General features: G+C 40.2%; 3 protein-coding genes across 3 annotated transcripts; all 3 read right to left on the bottom strand.

Annotated features, from left to right (window-relative positions):
* Positions 1–1,403: 1,403 nt before the first annotated feature.
* On the bottom strand, positions 1,404–3,204 carry LOC133993573 (olfactory receptor 2K2-like). The gene is made up of 3 exons (XM_062432564.1): positions 2,843–3,204; positions 2,300–2,538; positions 1,404–1,759 (listed from the first exon to the last, which is right to left on the bottom strand). Exons 1-3 carry the CDS (start codon positions 3,202–3,204, stop codon positions 1,404–1,406), a joined length of 957 nt encoding a protein of 318 aa, XP_062288548.1.
* A 1,786-nt stretch (positions 3,205–4,990) lies between these two features.
* On the bottom strand, positions 4,991–8,986 carry LOC133993572 (olfactory receptor 2K2-like). The gene is made up of 4 exons (XM_062432563.1): positions 8,923–8,986; positions 8,068–8,500; positions 7,537–7,763; positions 4,991–5,346 (listed from the first exon to the last, which is right to left on the bottom strand). The coding sequence occupies exons 1-4, from the start codon at positions 8,984–8,986 to the stop codon at positions 4,991–4,993; spliced, it is 1,080 nt and encodes a 359-aa protein (XP_062288547.1).
* Positions 8,987–15,803: 6,817 nt separating this feature from the next.
* Positions 15,804–19,197, bottom strand: LOC133993571 (neuronal acetylcholine receptor subunit alpha-9-like). The gene is made up of 5 exons (XM_062432562.1): positions 19,063–19,197; positions 18,746–18,900; positions 18,382–18,628; positions 18,015–18,300; positions 15,804–16,525 (listed from the first exon to the last, which is right to left on the bottom strand). Exons 1-5 carry the CDS (start codon positions 19,195–19,197, stop codon positions 15,804–15,806), a joined length of 1,545 nt encoding a protein of 514 aa, XP_062288546.1.
* Between the last annotated feature and the right edge of the window lie 885 nt (positions 19,198–20,082).

The raw sequence follows: 20,082 nt of genomic DNA, 5'->3' as shown, positions 1-20,082 counted from the left end.
GTGTTACCTACAGTAAAACAGATGATCTCAATTCAATCGTTCATCAAACAGATGAAAAGAAAAGCGTAAAAGGTTATGATCACTACACAGTGAAGTATCCACCCTCAGGTCTTCTCATCAGAGCATTGATGATGCTCTGACTTGTTGTAGAATGTTTTGAGCTTTAAATAATTTTCCTTTGGGCTCTGAGTGTCCGTCACTTAATGCGGATCCCTGCCCACAGTCAACCTCACCATCAGAGCATCAGTCACACCCTAAATATCCTCTGCAGCCTAAGTTTGAAGGTTTTGGAAGTTGTGGCTATGATTTGAAAAAATAAATAACTAGAGTGAATATATCATTTATTTCATAGGTGTCCGCCACGACAGGCACTGATGACCTTCTAACCACAGTGATGAACTGAGGTTATTCCTGCCTACTGCAGCAGGGATAGAAAAGTGTTTCACTGGCAGTAATATCAGCAGGTTGATCTAGTGACTTGAGCTATCACAGCTCTGTTGTTCAAATGTTTAGCTGATCTCTTTTCGTCTACGTTTACTGCTCTACACAATAAATATCACTCTTTTCTGATTTGAGGATGGAGGTCTCACATCAGACCATCAAATTACAGAGATTATAGGAAATGATGGGAAACGATGTTTGGGTTCTTGGTCAGTGTATTGATACCTAGGTCCAACAAGTCCTATAAATTGAACAACATAATCAATGAATGCATTTAACCGAATCAATGCTATTAATCATAACAATAATAATAATAACCAACGTTAATAATTACAACTTAATTTGCATCACACCCTGTATTACATCAGGGTAATCCACAGACCTGTTTGTTTCAGAAACTAAGACTAAACTAAGTTTTTCCAAACTCATTTAATCATTCATTCATATTCTCCTTAATAGTCTGAACATCTTTATCTTCTATTATGTTTCAGTAGAGTGGCAATATTTTAATTTAGATACAGCAGCTGTTTTGTGGAATCTAACCAGCATATTGTCGATCATTTATCATATTTGTTCATTTTCAAAAAGTTGGAAAATTGGTAGGTTCCCAGTGTACAATATCAAGTGTCAGACAGCTAGAATGATCAATATTTGTTTCCTATACTTTTCCCCCTTTATTCTGCTGAAGTTTTTACTTGCGTTATTATTTGTATTCAATATAAGGCTGAGAAATGAAAACAAAAACATCATACTTATATTTATTTTTCATATATTTGAAAGTAGATACAGACAGAAGACGAAGGCAGAGAAAAAGCGTGCAGCAAAGGTCCTGAACCAGAACAGATCTTGGGACACAGTGATGGATGCTATATTATTGAACATAGAATTTAAATATTCTACACTTATTTAAAACAGTTCAGGAAATAGTCAGGAATATAATGGTCTGAAGAAGTTGACCATTTTCACTTTTTGCAACTGACTTGAGTGATAAAGTGCTTGATGATGCTGCCACGTAACTCTTTACTGACCAGTCCGTAGATGATGGGGTTGATGACTGGGGGAATGATGATAAACAGGATGCTAAATAACTTTTGGATGTTTCTGGAGACTGAGGGGAACCGATAACTCACAATTATGATCAATGAAGCAATTTCAAAGAGCAGATACACAACAAGGTGCGGTGCACATGTCCGAAGGGCCTTGCTTTGGGCGCTGCTGTCAGATCGGCCTCGTTTAACGGAAGCATGCAGGATTCTGATGTATGAAAAAGCAATGATGACAAAGATGCCGGTACTCAAGGACCATGTCATGGACAGACCTAGAAAAACAACAACAAGAACAACAAATATTAAAAAGTATCATGTAAACCTTCTATCATCCATTTATTTAATTTTGTCCTCCAGTAACAGGACAGTTAATGCTGTAAGGGCCTCTCATTTAAATGAAGAAATATTAAATATATGTGTTTTATTATACAAGTCTGATCGGCAGATCCTGACACACTCAGTTGACCTCATAAAACTACTGCTGATAAACAACAATTTGTTCTGTTAAAAATTAGGCTTGAACATGAATCAGGACTATACTGTGACTCAGTTTAAACGGTCTCATCACATGCTCAGACTACAAACTGAAAATATTTTTTAAAAATGCTGCAGGTCGCATTGTGAAGTCTTACTTTGCTTTGCAGTAGTATTGTTTGAGGAGAAACTGCCCCAATAAACGTAAGTAAAATGACTTTACTCAGTAAAGAGAAATTAACTACAGACAACAATTCCTGACACATCACCAAAACTACATGCAATAGTTGGTCAAAGATGCTCAACAATGTGATTTAGATCTTTTGCCTTATTCTGACCAATGTACTGACCATAGATGTTACTTGGGAGGGTGGGACTGCAGGCCAGGCTTATGATTGTGCGGTTGGTGCAGTAGACATGCCGGATGATGTTGCCACACAGCGGAGTGTTTATGTGGAAAGCAAAAAGTACAGCAATCAACAGCAGAGCGATGAACCAGGCCAGGGCACAGCAGAAGTGCAGCCGAGCCGATGTCATGATGGCGTGATACCTGAGTGGCTCACATACAGCAATGTACCTGCAAAGGGAGAGCATTCTTAGTTACGTTTTGGGCTTCTGTCATGCAAAAACACCTTATTACACTTTTTAAAATAAAGAGAAAGGTCTATGAAAGGAAACTGGACACAGGAAGCTATCTTTGTGCAATGATGAATAAATATTAATTATTTAAGATAGTCTCAAGAAAATCTCAAGATGACATTCTCATTCTCACATGCTTACATACACTCAAATTGCATCAGGAAGGGATCCTTTAATGGGTATGAACAGATACACTATAGTTTTAAGAAATGATCATTTAATATTCTGATGCATTTCTGTACCTGTCATAGGCCATCGCACCCAGAATAGTCTGCACTGCAGCTCCATACGTGTGTACACAGAAGGCCTGGGCGATGGCGAGGATGTAGGCGATCCTCTTCTGGCCCGTTAAGAAGTGCATCATGAGGCGAGGCAGCACCGCTGTGGCCCCCAGCAGGTCACAAACTACCAGGTTACAAACCAGTATGAACATGGGTCTGTGCAGGCTCTTATCTATGACAATGACACACAACACCACACCATTCCCCAACAGCACCACTATGTAGTTTAACAGAGCCAGGAAGAACAGCAAAGAGCTGTAGCCTGGTGGTACAAAGAAGCCTTCCAGCTCGAACACAATAGGCTGTTTGAGTGGCGTTACCATTGTAAGGTTCTCCATCCAAAACAGTAGAGTTCTGTAAAAGACATGTATATCAAAACCATCCAAATAAGTTACTATTCAGCGTCAGGAAAAGTACTAATAATTTTAGACTTTCAATGTACCACACAGTGTTACCTACAGTAAAACAGATGATCTCAATTCAATCGTTCATCAAACAGATGAAAAGAAAAGCGTAAAAGGTTATGATCACTACAAAGTGAAGTATCCACCCTCAGGTCTTCTCATTAGAGCATTGATGATGCTCTGACTTGTTGTAGAATGTGTTGAGCTTTAAATAATTTTCCTTTGGGCTCTGAGTGTCCGTCACTTAATGCTGATACCTGCCCACAGTCAACCTCACCATCAGAGCATCAGTCACGCCCTAAATATCCTCTGCAGCCTAAGTTTGAAGGTTTTGGAAGTTGTGGCTATGATTTGAAAAAATAAATAACTAGAGTGAATATATCATTTATTTCATAGGTGTCCGCCACGACAGGCACTGATGACCTTCTAACCACAGTGATGAACTGAGGTTATTCCTGCCTACTGCAGCAGGGATAGAAAAGTGTTTCACTGGCAGTAATATCAGCAGGTTGATCTAGTGACTTGAGCTATCACAGCTCTGTTGTTCAAATGTTTAGCTGATCTCTTTTCGTCTACGTTTACTGCTCTACACAATAAATATCACTCTTTTCTGATTTGAGGATGGAGGTTTCACATCAGACCATCAAATTACAGAGATTATAGGAAATGATGGGAAACGATGTTTGGGTTCTTGGTCAGTGTATTGATACCTAGGTCCAACAAGTCCTATAAATTGAACAACATAATCAATGAATGCATTTAACCGAATCAATGCTATCAATCATAACAATAATAATAATAACCAACGTTAATAATTACAACTTAATTTGCATCACACCCTGTATTACATCAGGGTAATCCACAGACCTGTTTGTTTCAGAAACTAAGACTAAACTAAGTTTTTCCAAACTCATTTAATCATTCATTCATATTCTCCTTAATAGTCTGAACATCTTTATTTTCTATTATGTTTCAGTAAAGTGGCAATATTTTAATTTAGATACAGCAGCTGTTTTGTGGAATCTAACCAGCATATTGTCGATCACTTATCAGAAAATTGGTAAATCCCCAAGTGTCGGACAGCTAGAATGATCAATATTTGTAAATGGACTATACTTATATAGCGCCTTTCTAGTCTTTATGACCTACATTATACTACATTTCATTCACCCATTCACACACCGTGGTAGCTCCTGCCATCAGTGTGTGAATGGGCCAACCTGCACATCAGGAGAAAGTTAACCATTCACTCACATTCATACACCGTTCGCACAGCAACGGGAGCTAAGGGTTAAGTGTCACATCGACATGTGGACTGGAGGAGCCAGGAATCGAACTGCCAATCTTCCAATTGGAGGACGACCGCTCTACCTCTTGAGCCACAGCCGCCCCATTCTTTTCTCCTATTCTTTTCCCCCTTTATTCTGCTGAAGTTTTTACTTCCCTTATTATTTGTATTCAATGTAAGGCTGAGAAATGAAAACAAAAACATTATACTTATTTTTATTTTTCATACATTTGAAAGTAGCTAGACAGAAGACGAAGGCAGAGAGAAAGCGTGCAGCAAAGGTCCTGAACCAGAACAGATCTTGGGACACAGTGATGGATGCTAGATTAGTGAAAGTAGACTTAAAACATTCTACACTTATTTAACACAGTTCAGGAAATAGTCAGGAATATAATGGTCTGAAGAAGTTGACCATTTTCACTTTTTGCAACTGACTTGAGTGATAAAGTGCTTGATGATGCTGCCACGTAACTCTTTACTGACCAGTCCGTAGATGATGGGGTTGATGACTGGGGGAATGATGATAAACAGGATGCTAAAGAACTTTTGGATGTTTCTGGAGACTGAGGGGAACCGATAACTCACAACTATGATCAATGAAGCAATTTCAAAGACCAGATACACAACAAGGTGCGGTGCACATGTCCGAAGGGCCTTGCTTTGGGCGCTGCTGTCAGATCGGCCTAGTTTAACGGAAGCATGCAGGATTCTGATGTATGAAAAAGCAATGATGACGAAGATACCTGTACTAAAGGACCATGTCATGGACAGACCTAGAAAAACAACAACAAGAACAACAAATATTAAAAAGTATCATGTAAACCTTCTATCATCCATTTAACTAATTTTGTCCTCCAGTAACAGGACAGTTAATGCTGTAAGATCCTCTCATTTAAATGAAGAAATATTAAATACAGTATCTCACAAAAGTGAGTACACCTCTCACATTTTTGCAAATATTTTATTATATCTTTTCATGGGACAACACTATAGAAATGTATCTTTGATATAACTTAAAGCAGTGAGTGTACAACTTGTATAGCAGTATAGATTTACTGTCCTCTGAAAATAACTCAACACACAGCCATTAATGTCCAAACAGCTGGCAACACAAGTGAGTACACCTCACAGTGAACATGTCCAAATTGTGCCCAATTGTGTCGTTGTCCCTCCCGGGTGTCATGTGACTCGTTAGTGTTACAAGGTTTCAGGTGTGAATGGGGAGCAGGGCTGTTAAATTTGGTGTTTTCTCTCATACTCTCATACTGGTCACTGGATATTCAACATGGCGCCTCATGGCAAAGAACTCTCTGAGGATCTGAAAAATGTAATTGTTGCTCTTCATAAAGAAGGTCTAGGCTATAAGAAGATTGCTAACAACCTGAAACAGAGCTACAGCACGGTGGCCAAGATCATACAGAGGTTTTCCAGGACATGTTCCACTCGGAACAGGCCTCGCCAGGGTCGACCAAAGATGTTGAGTCAACGTGTTCAGCATCATATCCAGAGGTTGGCTTCAAAAAATAGACGAATGAGTGCTGCCTGCATTGCTGCAGAGGTTGAAGAGGTGGGGGGTCAGCCTGTCAGTGCTCAGACCATACGACGCACACTGCATCAAATTGGTCTGCATGGCCGTCGTCCCAGAAGGAAGCCTCTTCTGAAGCTGATGCACAAGAAAGCCAGCAAACAGTTTGCTGAAGACAAGCAGTCCAAGGACATGGGTTACTGGTACCATGTCCTATGGTCTGATGAGACCAAGATAAAGTTGTTTGGCTCAGATGGTGTCACCGTGTGTGGCGGCACCCTGGTGAGGAGTACAAAGACAACTGTGTCTTGCCTACAGATAAGCATGGTAGTGGTAGCGTCATGGTCTGGGGCTGCATGAGTGCTGCCGGCACTGGGGAGCTGCAGTTCATTGAGGGAAGCATGAATTCAAACATGTACTGTTACATTCTGAAGCAGAGCATTATCCCCTCCCTTTGGAAACTGGGCCGCAGGGCAGTTTTCCAACATGATAACGACCCCAAACACACCTCCAAGATGACAACTGCCTTGATGAGGAAGCTGAAGGTAAAGGTGATGGACAGGCCAAGTATGTCTCCAGACCTAAACCCAATTGAGCACCTGTGGGGAATCCTCAAGCGGAAGGTGGAGGAGCGCAAGGTGTCCAACATCCACTAGCTCCGTGATGTCATCATGGAGGAGTGGAAGAGGATTGCAGTAGCAACCTGTGCAGCTCTGGTGAATTCCATGCCCAAGAGGGTTAAAGCAGTGCTAGATAATAATGGTGGTCACACAAAATATTGATAGTTTGGGCACAATTTGGACATGTTCACTGTGAGGTGTACTCACTTGTGTTGCCAACTGTTTAGACATTAATGGCTGTGTGTTGAGTTATTTTCAGAGGACATTAAATCTATACTGCTATACAAGTTGTACACTCACTACTTTAAGTTATATCAAAGTTTCATTTCTATAATGTTGTCCCATGAAAAGATATAATAAAATATTTGCAAAAATGTGAGGGGTGTACTCACTTTTGTGAGATACTGTATGTGTTTTATTATACAAGTCTGATCGGCAGATCCTGACACACTCAGTTGACCTCATAAAACTACTGCTGATAAACAACAATTTGTTCTGTTAAAAATTAGGCTTGAACATGAATCAGGACTTTACTGTGACTCAGTTTAAACAGTCTCATCACATGCTCAGACTACAAACTGAAAATATTTTTTAAAAATGCTGCAGGTCGCATTGTGAAGTCTTACTTTGCTTTGCAGTAGTATTGTTTGAGGAGAAACTGCCCCAATAAACTTAAGTAAAATGACTTTACTCAGTAAAGAGAAATTAACTACAGACAACAATTCCTGACACATCACCAAAACTACATGCAACAGATGGTCAAAGATGCTCAACAATGTGATTTAGATCTGTTGCTTTATTCTGACCAATGTACTGACCAACGATGTTACTTGGGAGGGTGGGACTGCAGGCCAGGCTTATGATTGTGCGGTTGCTGCAGTAGACATGCCGGATGATGTTGCCACACAGCGGAGTGTTTATGTGGAAAGCAAAAAGTACAGCAATCAACAGCAGAGCGATGAACCAGGCCAGGGCACAGCAGAAGTGCAGCCGAGCCGATGTCATGATGGCGTGATACCTGAGTGGCTCACATACAGCAATGTACCTGCAAAGGGAGAGCAGTGTTAGTTACGTTTTGGGCTTCTGTCATGCAAAAACACCTTATTACACTTTTTAAAATAAAGAGAACGGTTTATGAAAGGAAAGGGGACACAGGAAGCTATCTTTGTGCAATGATGAATAAATATTAATTATTTAAGATAGTCTCAAGAAAATCTCAAGATGACATTCTCATTCTCACATGCTTACATACACTCAAATTGCATCAGGAAGGGATCCTTTAATGGGTATGAACAGATACACTATAGTTTTAAGAAATGATCATTTAATATGCTGATGCATTTCTGTACCTGTCATAGGCCATCGCACCCAGAATAGTCTGCACTGCAGCTCCATACGTGTGTACACAGAAGGCCTGGGCGATGGCGAGGATGTAGGCGATCCTCTTCTGGCCCGTTAAGAAGTGCATCATGAGGCGAGGCAGCACCGCTGTGGCCCCCAGCAGGTCACAAACTACCAGGTTACAAACCAGTATGAACATGGGTCTGTGCAGGCTCTTATCTATGACAATGACACACAACACCACACCATTCCCCAACAGCACCACTATGTAGTTTAACAGAGCCAGGAAGAACAGCAAAGAGCTGTAGCCTGGTGGTACAAAGAAGCCTTCCAGCTCGAACACAATAGGCTGTTTGAGTGGCGTTACCATTGTAAGGTTCTCCATCCAAAACAGTAGAGTTCTGTAAAAGACATGTATATCAAAACCATCCAAATAAGTTACTATTCAGCGTCAGGAAAAGTACTAATAATTTTAGACTTTCAATGTACCACACAGTGTTACCTACAGTAAAACTTAATGACACTTAATGAATAGATGTTCTCAATTCAATCGTTCATCAAACAGATGAAAAGAAAAGCGTAAAAGGTTATGATCACTACACAGTGAAGTATCCACCCTCAGGTCTTCTCATCAGAGCATTGATGATGCTCTGACTTGTTGTAGATTATGTGTTGAGCTTTAAATAATTTTAATTTGTGCTCTGAGTGACCGTCACTTAATGCTGATACCTGCCCACAGTCAACCTCACCATCAGAGCATCAGTCACGCCCTAAATATCCTCTGCAGCCTAAGTTTGAAGGTTTTGGAAGTTTTGGGTGTAATGTAATAATGAATAATTAGAGGGAATATATCATTTATTTACAGAGAACAGAGATCTCTGTTTTCCAGAATACCACCCGAGTGATTTTATGGGAGCGTATGACCATCTTTATAGTGATGAACTGAGGTTATTCCTGCCTACAGCAGCAATGAAAGAAGAATCTGTCACATGCAGCAACTTCAGCAGGTGTTTCCAGTGACTTGAGCCATGACAGCTCTGTTGTTACATGTTTAGTTGATATTCTTAGTTCTTCTGCACTTACTGCTCTATACAATGAATAGAACTCTGTTCGGATTTGAAGATGGAGGCCATCAAAGTACAGAGATGCAAGGGTATGATGGGAAAGATGATCGGGTCCTTGGTCAGTGCATTAATGTCTAGGTCCAACAAATCCTTTAAATTGAAAAACAAAATACATCAATTGATCATGTGACTCCAGAATGACACATTGGAGCGTTTTCTAGTCTGGTGCCTTTATCTGCATGACAACATTATTTCTTTGTACTTGCCAAAACTATTACATATCACTGTTCACGAATAATGGTGTTTTTCTGATGTGACAATTCTGTGGTTACGGCCTGTTTAAGTTTAAGCAAAAAAACACTTGGTTAGGTGTTGGGAAAGAGTGGTTTGGGTTAAAATGGTGAATTTGTGGCAATGTGCTTGTCCCCAGAGGATGATTATATACACACACACACACACACACACACACACACACACACACACACACACACACACACACACACACACACACACACACACACACACACACACACACACACACACAATGTACAGACCATACTGCACAGAGAGGCCTGTCTGATTTTGAGTACTCCATAACCTTTCCTATAGTACCAACCTCAGGATCTCTGAGGTTAGTATCAGGATACTGATAAAATGCCAAAGCTTCATGACATGGACATTTTCATTCAAGTTAAAATAGTTTCACTTGAAGTGGAAACATCTCTGCCTCGGTTTGTATGCTGGGATTTACACCTGTGTGGGTGTGTGTTGTAGTTCTTGTATCCCTCTTATTAGGGGGCTGTAATTAGTGTCCTCGTGGCCTCATAGCTCCCAGGTGTATTTTCAGTGACCAGCAGGTTAATTGAATTAAAAGCTTCAGTGAGGTGTTCAGGGGGCAACAGACAGGGGGCTACTCGCTCACTCTGGAGAGAATCCAGCCTCTGGACAGGCTTTCTATTATCTAAGCAATCTCTGAACCACCAGGATTTCCATCAGATGTTGGAACCTGGCTGTAGGGATTTGTGGCTTCAATCGCAAGAGCATTAATAAAGCCCAATACTGGTGTTGGGTGATAAGGCCTGGCTGGTGTTGGATGGGGTTGAAGTCAGTGTTTCTGCAGGCCAGTGACTTGTGGTTCTTCCACACCAAAACTGGGAAAACCATTACCTTAAAGAGCTGTCTTGGTGCACATGGGGCGCTTATGTTAAAACTTACCAAGAACACTAAAATGTTTAAAATAAGATATTATGCTGTAGCATTAAGACTAAAAGCAAAACAAAACAGACCTTTACAGTGTCTGGACAGAAGGACGTCATGGAGTCATTAAAACTAAAAAAGTTGTGTGTACTCAATGAAGGTTCTTTGCAGTTTGTTTATTAGATTATAATATGTCTTCCCTGTTGTGTTCAAATGACAAATGATGGCACTAGAGGAAATGTCACCTAAATTGTGTAGGGACCAAATTACCACAATATCTGGCCATTAATTTGTGTGTTTTGTTGCGTGGACCAAAGTACAACATGTTGTAATATCAGCAGTCAGGATCATCAGTCAGTGAAGTGAGTCCTTGTGAATCCCAGGAGCTTTCATTACTCACTGATAAACATGTATCTTCTTTACTCCCTGAGGGTTAATTACCATCAGAAACTGTTGATAAGTGTTTTGTTAGGAAGCAGCTCACAGTGGACCTCGTTAATGATCGCATTTGTTTCAGAAGATTTAACACTCATTACTGGCTGCTGTGGTAACTGGAACACACAGTGATGAAACTGGTGAGCCATTAGAGGGCAGTGTAGTCCCCTGAGCTCCCAACATGCAACAGTTTAGAGTTCATAGTAACTGTTTTGGCTTATTGATCACAACACAGTTTTGAAAAACAAAATTTGATTTTCAAAAGCACACAAGGACACATTATTATTCCTTACTTACTAATCTTCTGGACCATCAGAATTAGTATTTTTTCATCATAAAAAAACCTAAAGAACACACTCTCACAGTGCTCTCTGAAAGACTAATCACACATTTGTTGACTGATACAGTATTTATGAACGCCAAATGACTCTGTGGTCCAAAATTTGGTCAGAGTTTGAATAGTATGTAAATGTTTAGAAAATTCCCCCCATGAACACACAATATAAACTAAAATAACAAAGGTCTTTGAACAAGATTTTGACACAAGATTTGTTGATAACACATCTGGGGCTTTTTTTGGGGCCTGAGGGTCGTTGTCTGTTGTGGTGGTTGGTAATTCAGTAGATTAATGTCAGCTGCGGACAAATGACTGCATTTGTTTCAGAAGCATTAACAAAAACATGACCAAAAAAAGAGACAAATTATGTTTTGGAGTGAGTTGGGACTGCAGCACTTAAAAAAAACAACTATTCATCTCTGGTGAGAAACACTTCCTTTGTTTGGCCATGGTATTACATTGGGTCACTTGTTACAAAAGAGTCATAGACCACAGACCCAGTTATTCTTACTTATACTCATATAAATTAAACACCCATCAGTAGCTATCTTTACCTGTTCATTCTGTCCAATTACAGGTCTCCAGTTTACATAACATGCATGTCTTTGGACTGTGCGTTGAAATCAGAGAACCCATGTGGACAACATGCCAACTATAGACAGGCCTTCTTTCTGTGAGGCAACAGTGCTAACAACCGAAACAGTATGTCAACCCATTGTCAAGTATACACAATGTGCTAGCCCAATTTGGGAAGGTATTGTGCAAGATACATAATTATGTGTTAATGACAGAAGTCTGTACAAACATTGCCACTGAATGCATATTTGGAAGGAATTGCAAAAAGTAAGAATAACACAATTCCCCAGAATTTAAAACATTTCATTCCCTGAGGTGTTGTTGACACGGCCGTGGTCATTTATACCACCAGGCACATGTTTTCATTTATCCTGCTGTGAACAGCTTCAGTTTCCATTGAGCACTGCAGTGTGGGTCTTCATAGTGCCATTTAAAGCTTGGCTTGTATAGTATACTTTGTCATTGTGTCAACGTGAATGCAGCATAGACACAAAACATAGAACAACAGTTTCATCTGCAGCTGGAATTAACTTACACATTTATCTGAAGTCAGTTCAAAATGAAACTAGTGTGACAGTCATGTTAGTGTTCATATTGTAACACTAACATTAACTGTATTTTAATTTTCTAAAAGGTTTCACTGTTTAAGTTGCTGTAACATAGAATCTACATTTCACATTGACACATTACCAGGAATGCATTATATCTGTCATATAGACTTAATAAGTAAAAATAGCATATATTATGATATAGTGAAAACCTAATATATATTAAGCAATACTTATGCATGTATGGAAATATTGTACTATATGTAACTTTGGAAGTGCTGACAGACTGCTGTCCAGGCTGAATTTTACAGTTCTTTAGCTCCATCTGCTGCTCACTTTCTGCTACTGCAGCCAGTGCAACTGTCAGCAAACAATAGTGTGATCTGTCTGCACATTGAGTGGTACATAGAGTTGGTAAAAGCTTTGAAAGGGCGACATTGATAAGATAAATGTTGTATAGACATGAACAAATTACACATGGCTTTCAAAGATTAGTGTTGATATGCATGAAGGAAGTCATGTCAGAGATTTATTGTGTTTCTTACAGGTTCTGCTTTTCTGGTTCTCTACAGGGTCAATGAGCTGATGACCATGGCCAGATCTTCCCTACAGCAACTGAACAAGGGGCCCTTGAGCAGAAAGGGGCCTTCAATGAAACTAAATATGGAGGGGGGTACTATGCAGCCTTGCTGATGAGCTTTCGAGCCTTTGACTGTCAGATGATCAGCACCAGGTGAGCCAGGCAGGACTTCAAGGCCTTTAGTTTGGTTCTAGTGAAGATGTCACAGGGAACTTCAACAGGTTTAACACATTGTTTCAGTAAGTGTTTATAATTAAGTTGGCTCATTTTCTCATAAACTTCCATACAATCAAACTTCTTTTTGCACATTGTGGAGTCGCCTCCTCATAGTCAGTAGAAAGAATGCAGGTTTAACCAACTTCTGCATTCACTTTTCATACAGGAACTACCTGTTTGGTTGCTCCAACCCTTACTGCAGCTCTGGAGGTGAGACTTTAAGATAGTGACAAACTTCCACTAACACTAAATAACAAACACTAAATGAGTTTGATTGCATAACCTGATGGAGGAAATCATTCTTTGACTGAACACAGGCCTCAAAAGCAAACACAGCTCTCCTATGATATAATCACATGCACTGCCAACAACTCCTTTAGCATATGAGTGTTTTAGTGTTTACTTTAATAACGCAAATGTGTGCTTCCTCTGGCAATTTTCATGTTGTTTTTCCTTTCTCTCTGTCTGTCTTATCTGCCCTTTTATTAAACTACATTTCCTGTCCTAGCACAAGATTGAATCATCTCTAAAACATTAATTTGAGGTTTGCCTGCCCATTGGAGAAGAGACACAGGGAAATATTTGTACACCAACACTAACAGTAAAGGGACCAGAATGCAATGCAGTCATAAGATATGTTGAAGAAACCAGTTTGTCTGTTGACTGGAAGAACAGGTTTCTGTCCCCTCTTTATCCTCTGTGTGGAGAGAATGTGGAGAAAAAATGTTCCTACAAAAAACGTAGCAAACAAAGTTGTTTTTTAAAGAAACCTTTAATGTATTTCATGGCATTAACAGTGTGTTAAATATTCAACATCACACAAACAGGAAATATAACAAACAGTTAACACTGATACATTTGGCATTTCTTGTTTTACGTTGTGAAAAGTAAACACAGCAAAACAATGAAAAGGTGACTGACATTTCATTTCATCCCTTTAATGTCATTATTAAATACTTGTGACTAAAATGTGAATGGAGCAGGACATTTTATAGTGTAAACATTAAATGGTGTTTTTACTTAAAAAAAACTTTAAAAAAGACCACATATAAAATCTCAATTCTTGTAGTTCTTCCCACAAGGCAACATCAAAGTTTCTGATTTATTGCAGTAAATACAGACTTTAAACAGGCTTGTGAAAATACGTTTTGACATAATTTCTTACCACGAATCCTTAATAACTCAGATATACTATCATGGAATTATCTTCATGATTATCACTCAGTGTGCAGATATGGAGCACAACTCATTCATGCAATCAGTGACACCAAATTAAACTCTAGTGTGTAGCTCAAACACTGAATCATCATCCAACTGTGACAACAACCTCAGACAGACGCTCGACTGCTCCTGTGAACTTTTTAAATCGCATTGTTTTATCATTTCATTGGAAACAATGATTAGTTTTAATTCATTTAACCTGACATTCCCCAGGTATCCAGCTGAAAATGACCAATCGCAGCTGAGTGATGGCACATTGAGCCGAGCACCGACTGCCAGGCGACTTTGGCACAAATACAACAGCCACACTGGGCTGGATTTTTAGTGTTGGTTGGATTTCAGCTGAAAATCAGCTTTAATTAGCAAAACTCCATCTGCAGGTCAGTGTTTACATCTGGAATCCAACGCTCTTTTTTCCTTCCTATATTCTCTTCAAGTCCTGTCTTAAATATTCCATTATTCTCTTATGTGAGTGAATGTTCAGCTGACAAATTCAAATTCAGTCACAGCGTGTGTGACTAACAATTAGTTGATCAATGTAAAAATTCAAATCTTTTATCTTCAGCCCTTAAAGATGAATTGATTCAATAATAATCAATCAGTCGCAGATCGCTGACTTCAATGTGATGAATGAATTCAAAAAATCCTGCATGCATTTTGAAGTTTAAAAAAGTATAAATACGGTGTGATAGACACTCATCGTGCAAACAAAAACGTGTTTTATATCTTTCTTTCATCTTTTGATCATTTTAAACAGATAGATGCTTCCTACAGACAGAAGTAGTCAGGGTTCAGTAGCCAGTATTCGCCAATATGGGTAATGAATGTGACAACATTGCTGTTTTGCAAATTGACAAATGTCAACCCATGATGATCTCTGTGAAGCTGCAGTGGGTGTGTGTTGCTTAAGGTACCATTAAGATGTTGCCAAATGGTCCTATGCACGCACAAATTCATCTATTTCAATGAAGAAGCACAACGAGCACGTTCAAAACTGAAAACAATGCCATTGCGGCTTTTTGGACTGCAGCAAGCACTTCAGGTCATATGTGTGTGATATGAATGAACCAATCAGCTCCACAGGACTTGCTTCATCCTTTCTGTCGGTCAACACTGTGTGCCAAACGCTGCAATTTTGGTTGCTTGGTAACATCAGGCACGACAGAAACACCTTGGATAAAAGGCTGAAATTGGCATTCAATAATCTGAAGAGCTATGGATCTATCTATGGATTTATCTTTGATCTTTTTCAATTGTTTTACCCTCATAAACTTTGATGTATCCACCTATTTCTCCATCTGTGTGGCCGAGTCTCTTTCAGACCCATAAAACTATATTTTAAACTCTGGAGGAAAACATTGTTTGCAAACATACCTGAATATATAGTACATTTATGGTGGGTGGCTGTGCTGCACAAAAAATGTTGGATCAAGCTTTTAAACCATCTGGAATTCACACAGAATTAAAACACAACCATCATTGTTCACTTGTTTCAAGAAGGCGTTAAACAAATCATTTTATTGGTGAACAAACTCTCTCTCGAAGCTCTCATGATCCTTGGTAGCTTCCATCAGATGGCCTTTCCCAGGATGAGGATGCTCATGAAGAAGGCCATGATGAAGAATAGCCACATGAAGAAACGATCCATCACCTTGGCAACCTTCCTCCATTCGCCAATGCGCACCTGTGCGAATCGCTGGTCTTTGTACGAGTTGGCAATGTAATCGACGCTACTGCGCAGTCCCTGGTGCTGGCAAACGCACTGGGTTCTCACAAAGATCTTCCTCCTGTTCTCCCCGGCTCCACCTCCTCCTTCGCCTCCTACGCCTTTCTTTTCTTCAACGTACTCTCCTCCTCCACAAGTACTGTTTGACTGCTCCTGCTCTTCACTTCCTCCAGCAGCTCCTTCTTCCTCCGAGTGGTCGATGGTCACAAACAGATCCGCTTTCCAGTCAATCGGCTTCAGAGACTCCCCTGCCCCATCTTTCTCCACCCTCCCTCCCCACACCTGCCCGTTCACATCCCAATTTGTTCCTTTGGGGTTGGCGCAATTGGCCGCTGGGGATTCAGACTGCTCCTGTGACGGAGGTTGTTTCGTGGATGAAGTCCCACTCAGGCAGTTCTCACCAACCTCGTAGACAAAACAGATGCGGGCCAGGTGGTTGAGGATGAATTTCTTGGCCCATTCTGGGACAGGACGAGCCTCCGGACCGCAGTGGTGAATGTTCATAATGAAGATGGTGAGCGCTGTTGATGCAGTGACCATCGTCATGGTAGCGATGTAGTACTTTCCTGTTGAAAAGGAAATGGAAAATAATTGACAGGTCAAAATCCATTTATAGTATCAAACACAAATGTCTCTCACTGTCATCAGTTTTGTGATTGGTGGAGATTTGCTGGAAGTAATAAATGTATATTGGTAATTACAAGATAATGATACACTGAATTCACACAATCACAAGAGGTTGTCTATCAGAAAAATATAAATATAGGTAATTTACAGCATTAGAACAAGTATCCATCTATTTTTTTAGGACAATCTCTATTTACAACAACCACAAGAAAAGTTACTGTTATCTGCTGATGTAGCATTCAGCTTTGAGTTTAGGCTGATGTTTAATCTTTTCAGTTTCCTAAATATGTTGATATTTCAAATATGTTTTTATTAAACACAAATTTATCATTTTCATTTTGTTGTCTGCTGCCGAGCCTCAGCGCTCTCACACCTATAATCTCACAGCTTCAATTTGAAAGCAAAAACTTTGTGAACGTTAGCACATTTTCAGATTCCTAACTTCACAAACATGTTCATAAACATAAAAAAGTGGCAGTAAAACTACAGCTGGTAAACTGAGAATAAATGCGTTTAATTGCTTAAAAATTCAACTTTGTAATTTCTGGCCAACAATCTTTAGTTTTTACTGGACAGAGTATGAGACAGTTGATTACTTCTATGAGTAGATTCAATGAAAAAGTCTCAAATGTAGAACCAGCAAATACATGAGAAGTATAATCTAAGTTCAATGTGTAGATATCCTTTGTCAGAATATGAAGTTGCACCCTTTTTATTTATTTAGTGAGATTGAAAAAGTTTAAATGCGTCTACAGAACAATCTCAGCTGAATTCTGAGTTGCTTTTGGCAACATTTAAACTCAAAGATTGAACTGCTGCAATAATGACTGACCATCGCTTTCTGAGCTGTGATTGTTGTATTTTAAATAAGCTCTGACATCTTATCGACCAGCTGGCCTCCTCGTCAACACTGCTGTTAGCCAACACTTTATCTGTTGGTGCACAAACACACACAAACAAAAACTACTCTGAATGTGCTTTAACATTGCTGTACCTGCTTTTCATACTGTAGACAAAACATTCCTAACATTTTTCTATGAACCTCCACTGCACCAGAACAAAACAAAACAGCATTGACCTGAAGCATTCATCTTAAAGTCCAACTGAAGTCATATTTATACGTCCCTTTTTTGGTAACACAAATAATGTCAACATTTTGTTTAAAAAAAATTAATTGTCCATTTTTTTTATTATTCAAATGAAGGGAAAAAAGACATTTGGGGAAATATCAGAAGTACATTGGTGCCAAGTATATTTTCATACAGTTTAAGTTTTATGATTGCCCTCAGGTTTCAACTTCCAGTGAACTTGGTGAGGCCCTTTGGTATAATAGAACTACTTAACAGGGCATCTTACATGTACTAAAACCACCTAGATTACCACTTGATTGACTTAGAAACTCAACATGAAAAACCAGGGACTCCTCACCTATCAGCGGGACGCTTTCAGAGGGCGGCATGCTCTCAGCCACCAGCAACTGAAACACAGTGAGGGCCAGCAGCACTGTGACACCCAGAGAAACCTTTTCACCAGAATCAGCTGGCAGGTAGAAGCCCAGCGGAGCCAGAAAGGAGATCATCATGCAGGGGATGAGGAGGTTGAAGATGTAGAAGGAGGCACGCCTCTTCAGGTGGAGGGTGAATGTGATGTCCGGGTATGGGTCAGAGCAGCAGCCGTACAGGATGACGTTCTTCTTGGCTGGCATGCCCAGAACCTGATTAGAAAATAGGTTTTTGGAAAATTTGGTTCAGGGATGAAGTTGTGTTCTGAGAACAAGAAAACGGTAAGCACTCACCTCCCACTCCACATTGGGAACAAAGTCAGCCAGGTCGGCGCTGTCCAAGGCATTGGACAGGTCCATCTGGTTACCGTTATGAGTCCAGGAGCCAAAGGTGAGGTGACACTGCTGCTTGTCAAAGGGGAAGAAGGCCACGTCCACAGAGCAGGAGCTCTTGGTGATGGCTGGCTGGTCCCACATGACCTGGCCATCGTGACGGAGAACCACATTGGTCTCCATGGAACTGGAGAACTCGTCGTCTGCACTATGGTGGAGAATGTGAAGGAACCTTTAGAGTCTGTCAGTCATTACTTAGTATTTCTGCCATAATCAGAGTGTTTCCCTGCCAAAGTCCTGCAGTCTGACAGGAAGCGACACTGACCTGTTATACAGGACGATGTCAGGTCTCCAAACGTAGCTGCTGGGTATGCGGATGGTGTCGAGGCCGTCATAGTCTTCCTTCTTCCAGGTGAGGTAGGCGTCGATCCACACCTGGCGAATCCACAGGTAGGTGGTCAGGATCTGGTTCCTCTCATCCTTGAGAAAGGAGAACAGCAGTGTGATAAAATTCAAGGCACAGTGGAACAAAGTACCTGCATTATATCTGAAGTATTAATAGGACATAATAGTCAGTAAAAGCATATGATTCATGATTATATACAACATGTACATCCAGATCAGCCACCAGGACAGGATTACCATATCAATGATCTGGGAGAGGGTGATCTGAAGCGTGACGTTGATAGAGAGAAGAGATGAGTGGAATTGGTGTGTAGAGCTGTGAAGCTGGAGGAGACTCCAATTCACAGTCTGAGCACAAGCTTGGATCGACATGAAAGTCGAAGGATGAACAACTGTGTTATAAAATAATTTCGTTGACAAAAAGTCGAAGGAACGAGACTTTGTACATAAAATTTGATGAAGATGACAATCACAGAAATGTGAATTTAGCAACACAGTGCCACATTTTGTTTAGAACTTCAATTAAATCATTATTGCTCTGATTCACATCTTGGACTGACTTTTTTCTCCATAGCAACCATAGACTGTATATAAGAAATGGACGTAACATCCGTGACGTCACCCATTGGTTTGTGGACTGCTGCTCGGAAGCCAATAGTGTCGGATCTGGGCAGCGCCATCTTGAAAATTTCAGGTGCATGCTGGGAAAAATAAAAACAGTGATTCTACTTATATGGGCATCAGGAGGAGCATGAGGCGCCCTCCTGAACCTGTGAACCAATCAACCTGTCAATCACCACGTAGCCACGCCCTAATGCATACCCTGCTTTATCGTCACATATAAAATCAGGGAGGCCAAAATGTCCCAAATGAACATCATACTGCATTGAAGAAGGCTTTAAACTAGCGATTGAGACCATAAACACATTTTGAAAACGTTTACTGAGGTTAGAAATCAAGTGAGAAGTTGGTGAATTCTCCATTGACTTGTATAGAGACGGAAGTCCTTTTGACACCAAAACGGTCGCCCCCTGGTGGCCTTTTGATAGAATGCAGTTTTAAGTTACTTCCGCCTTGGCCTCATTTCAGAGGATCGGAACTCCCGCCTGATGGTAACAGCAACTAAGGCTCATGGGTATTTTCAACTTCAACTTTATTTATAAGGCACTTTAAACACAACATAGTTGATCCAAAGTGCTTCACACAGAGGAAAAACACAATTAAAGAAAAATAAATCGGTATGATGATAAAAAAATG

Source organism: Scomber scombrus, chromosome 14 (genome assembly GCF_963691925.1).
Source record: "Scomber scombrus chromosome 14, fScoSco1.1, whole genome shotgun sequence".
Taxonomy (NCBI): domain Eukaryota; kingdom Metazoa; phylum Chordata; class Actinopteri; order Scombriformes; family Scombridae; genus Scomber; species Scomber scombrus.
Note: the sequence above shows the minus strand (reverse complement) of the source record. Positions and strands in the feature narration are given on the sequence as shown.

Coding starts and splice junctions, on each gene's coding strand:
- LOC133993572 (XM_062432563.1), bottom strand. CDS start 8,986: ATGGTCATACGCTCCCATAAAATCACTCGGGTGGTATTCTGGAAAACA. Junction 7,764..8,067: donor GGTGCGATGGCCTATGACAG/GTACAGAAATGC, acceptor CTCCCTTTGCAG/GTACATTGCTGTATGTGAGC. Junction 5,347..7,536: donor CCTCCCAAGTAACATCGTTG/GTCAGTACATTG, acceptor TTGTTTTTCTAG/GTCTGTCCATGACATGGTCC.
- LOC133993573 (XM_062432564.1), bottom strand. CDS start 3,204: ATGGTAACGCCACTCAAACAGCCTATTGTGTTCGAGCTGGAAGGCTTC. Junction 2,539..2,842: donor GGTGCGATGGCCTATGACAG/GTACAGAAATGC, acceptor CTCCCTTTGCAG/GTACATTGCTGTATGTGAGC. Junction 1,760..2,299: donor CATCTATGGTCAGTACATTG/GTCAGAATAAGG, acceptor TTGTTTTTCTAG/GTCTGTCCATGACATGGTCC.
- LOC133993571 (XM_062432562.1), bottom strand. CDS start 19,197: ATGTCGATCCAAGCTTGTGCTCAGACTGTGAATTGGAGTCTCCTCCAG. Junction 18,901..19,062: donor TCTCCCAGATCATTGATATG/GTAATCCTGTCC, acceptor TCCTTTCTCAAG/GATGAGAGGAACCAGATCCT. Junction 16,526..18,014: donor TGAAAGCGTCCCGCTGATAG/GTGAGGAGTCCC, acceptor CCTTTTCAACAG/GAAAGTACTACATCGCTACC.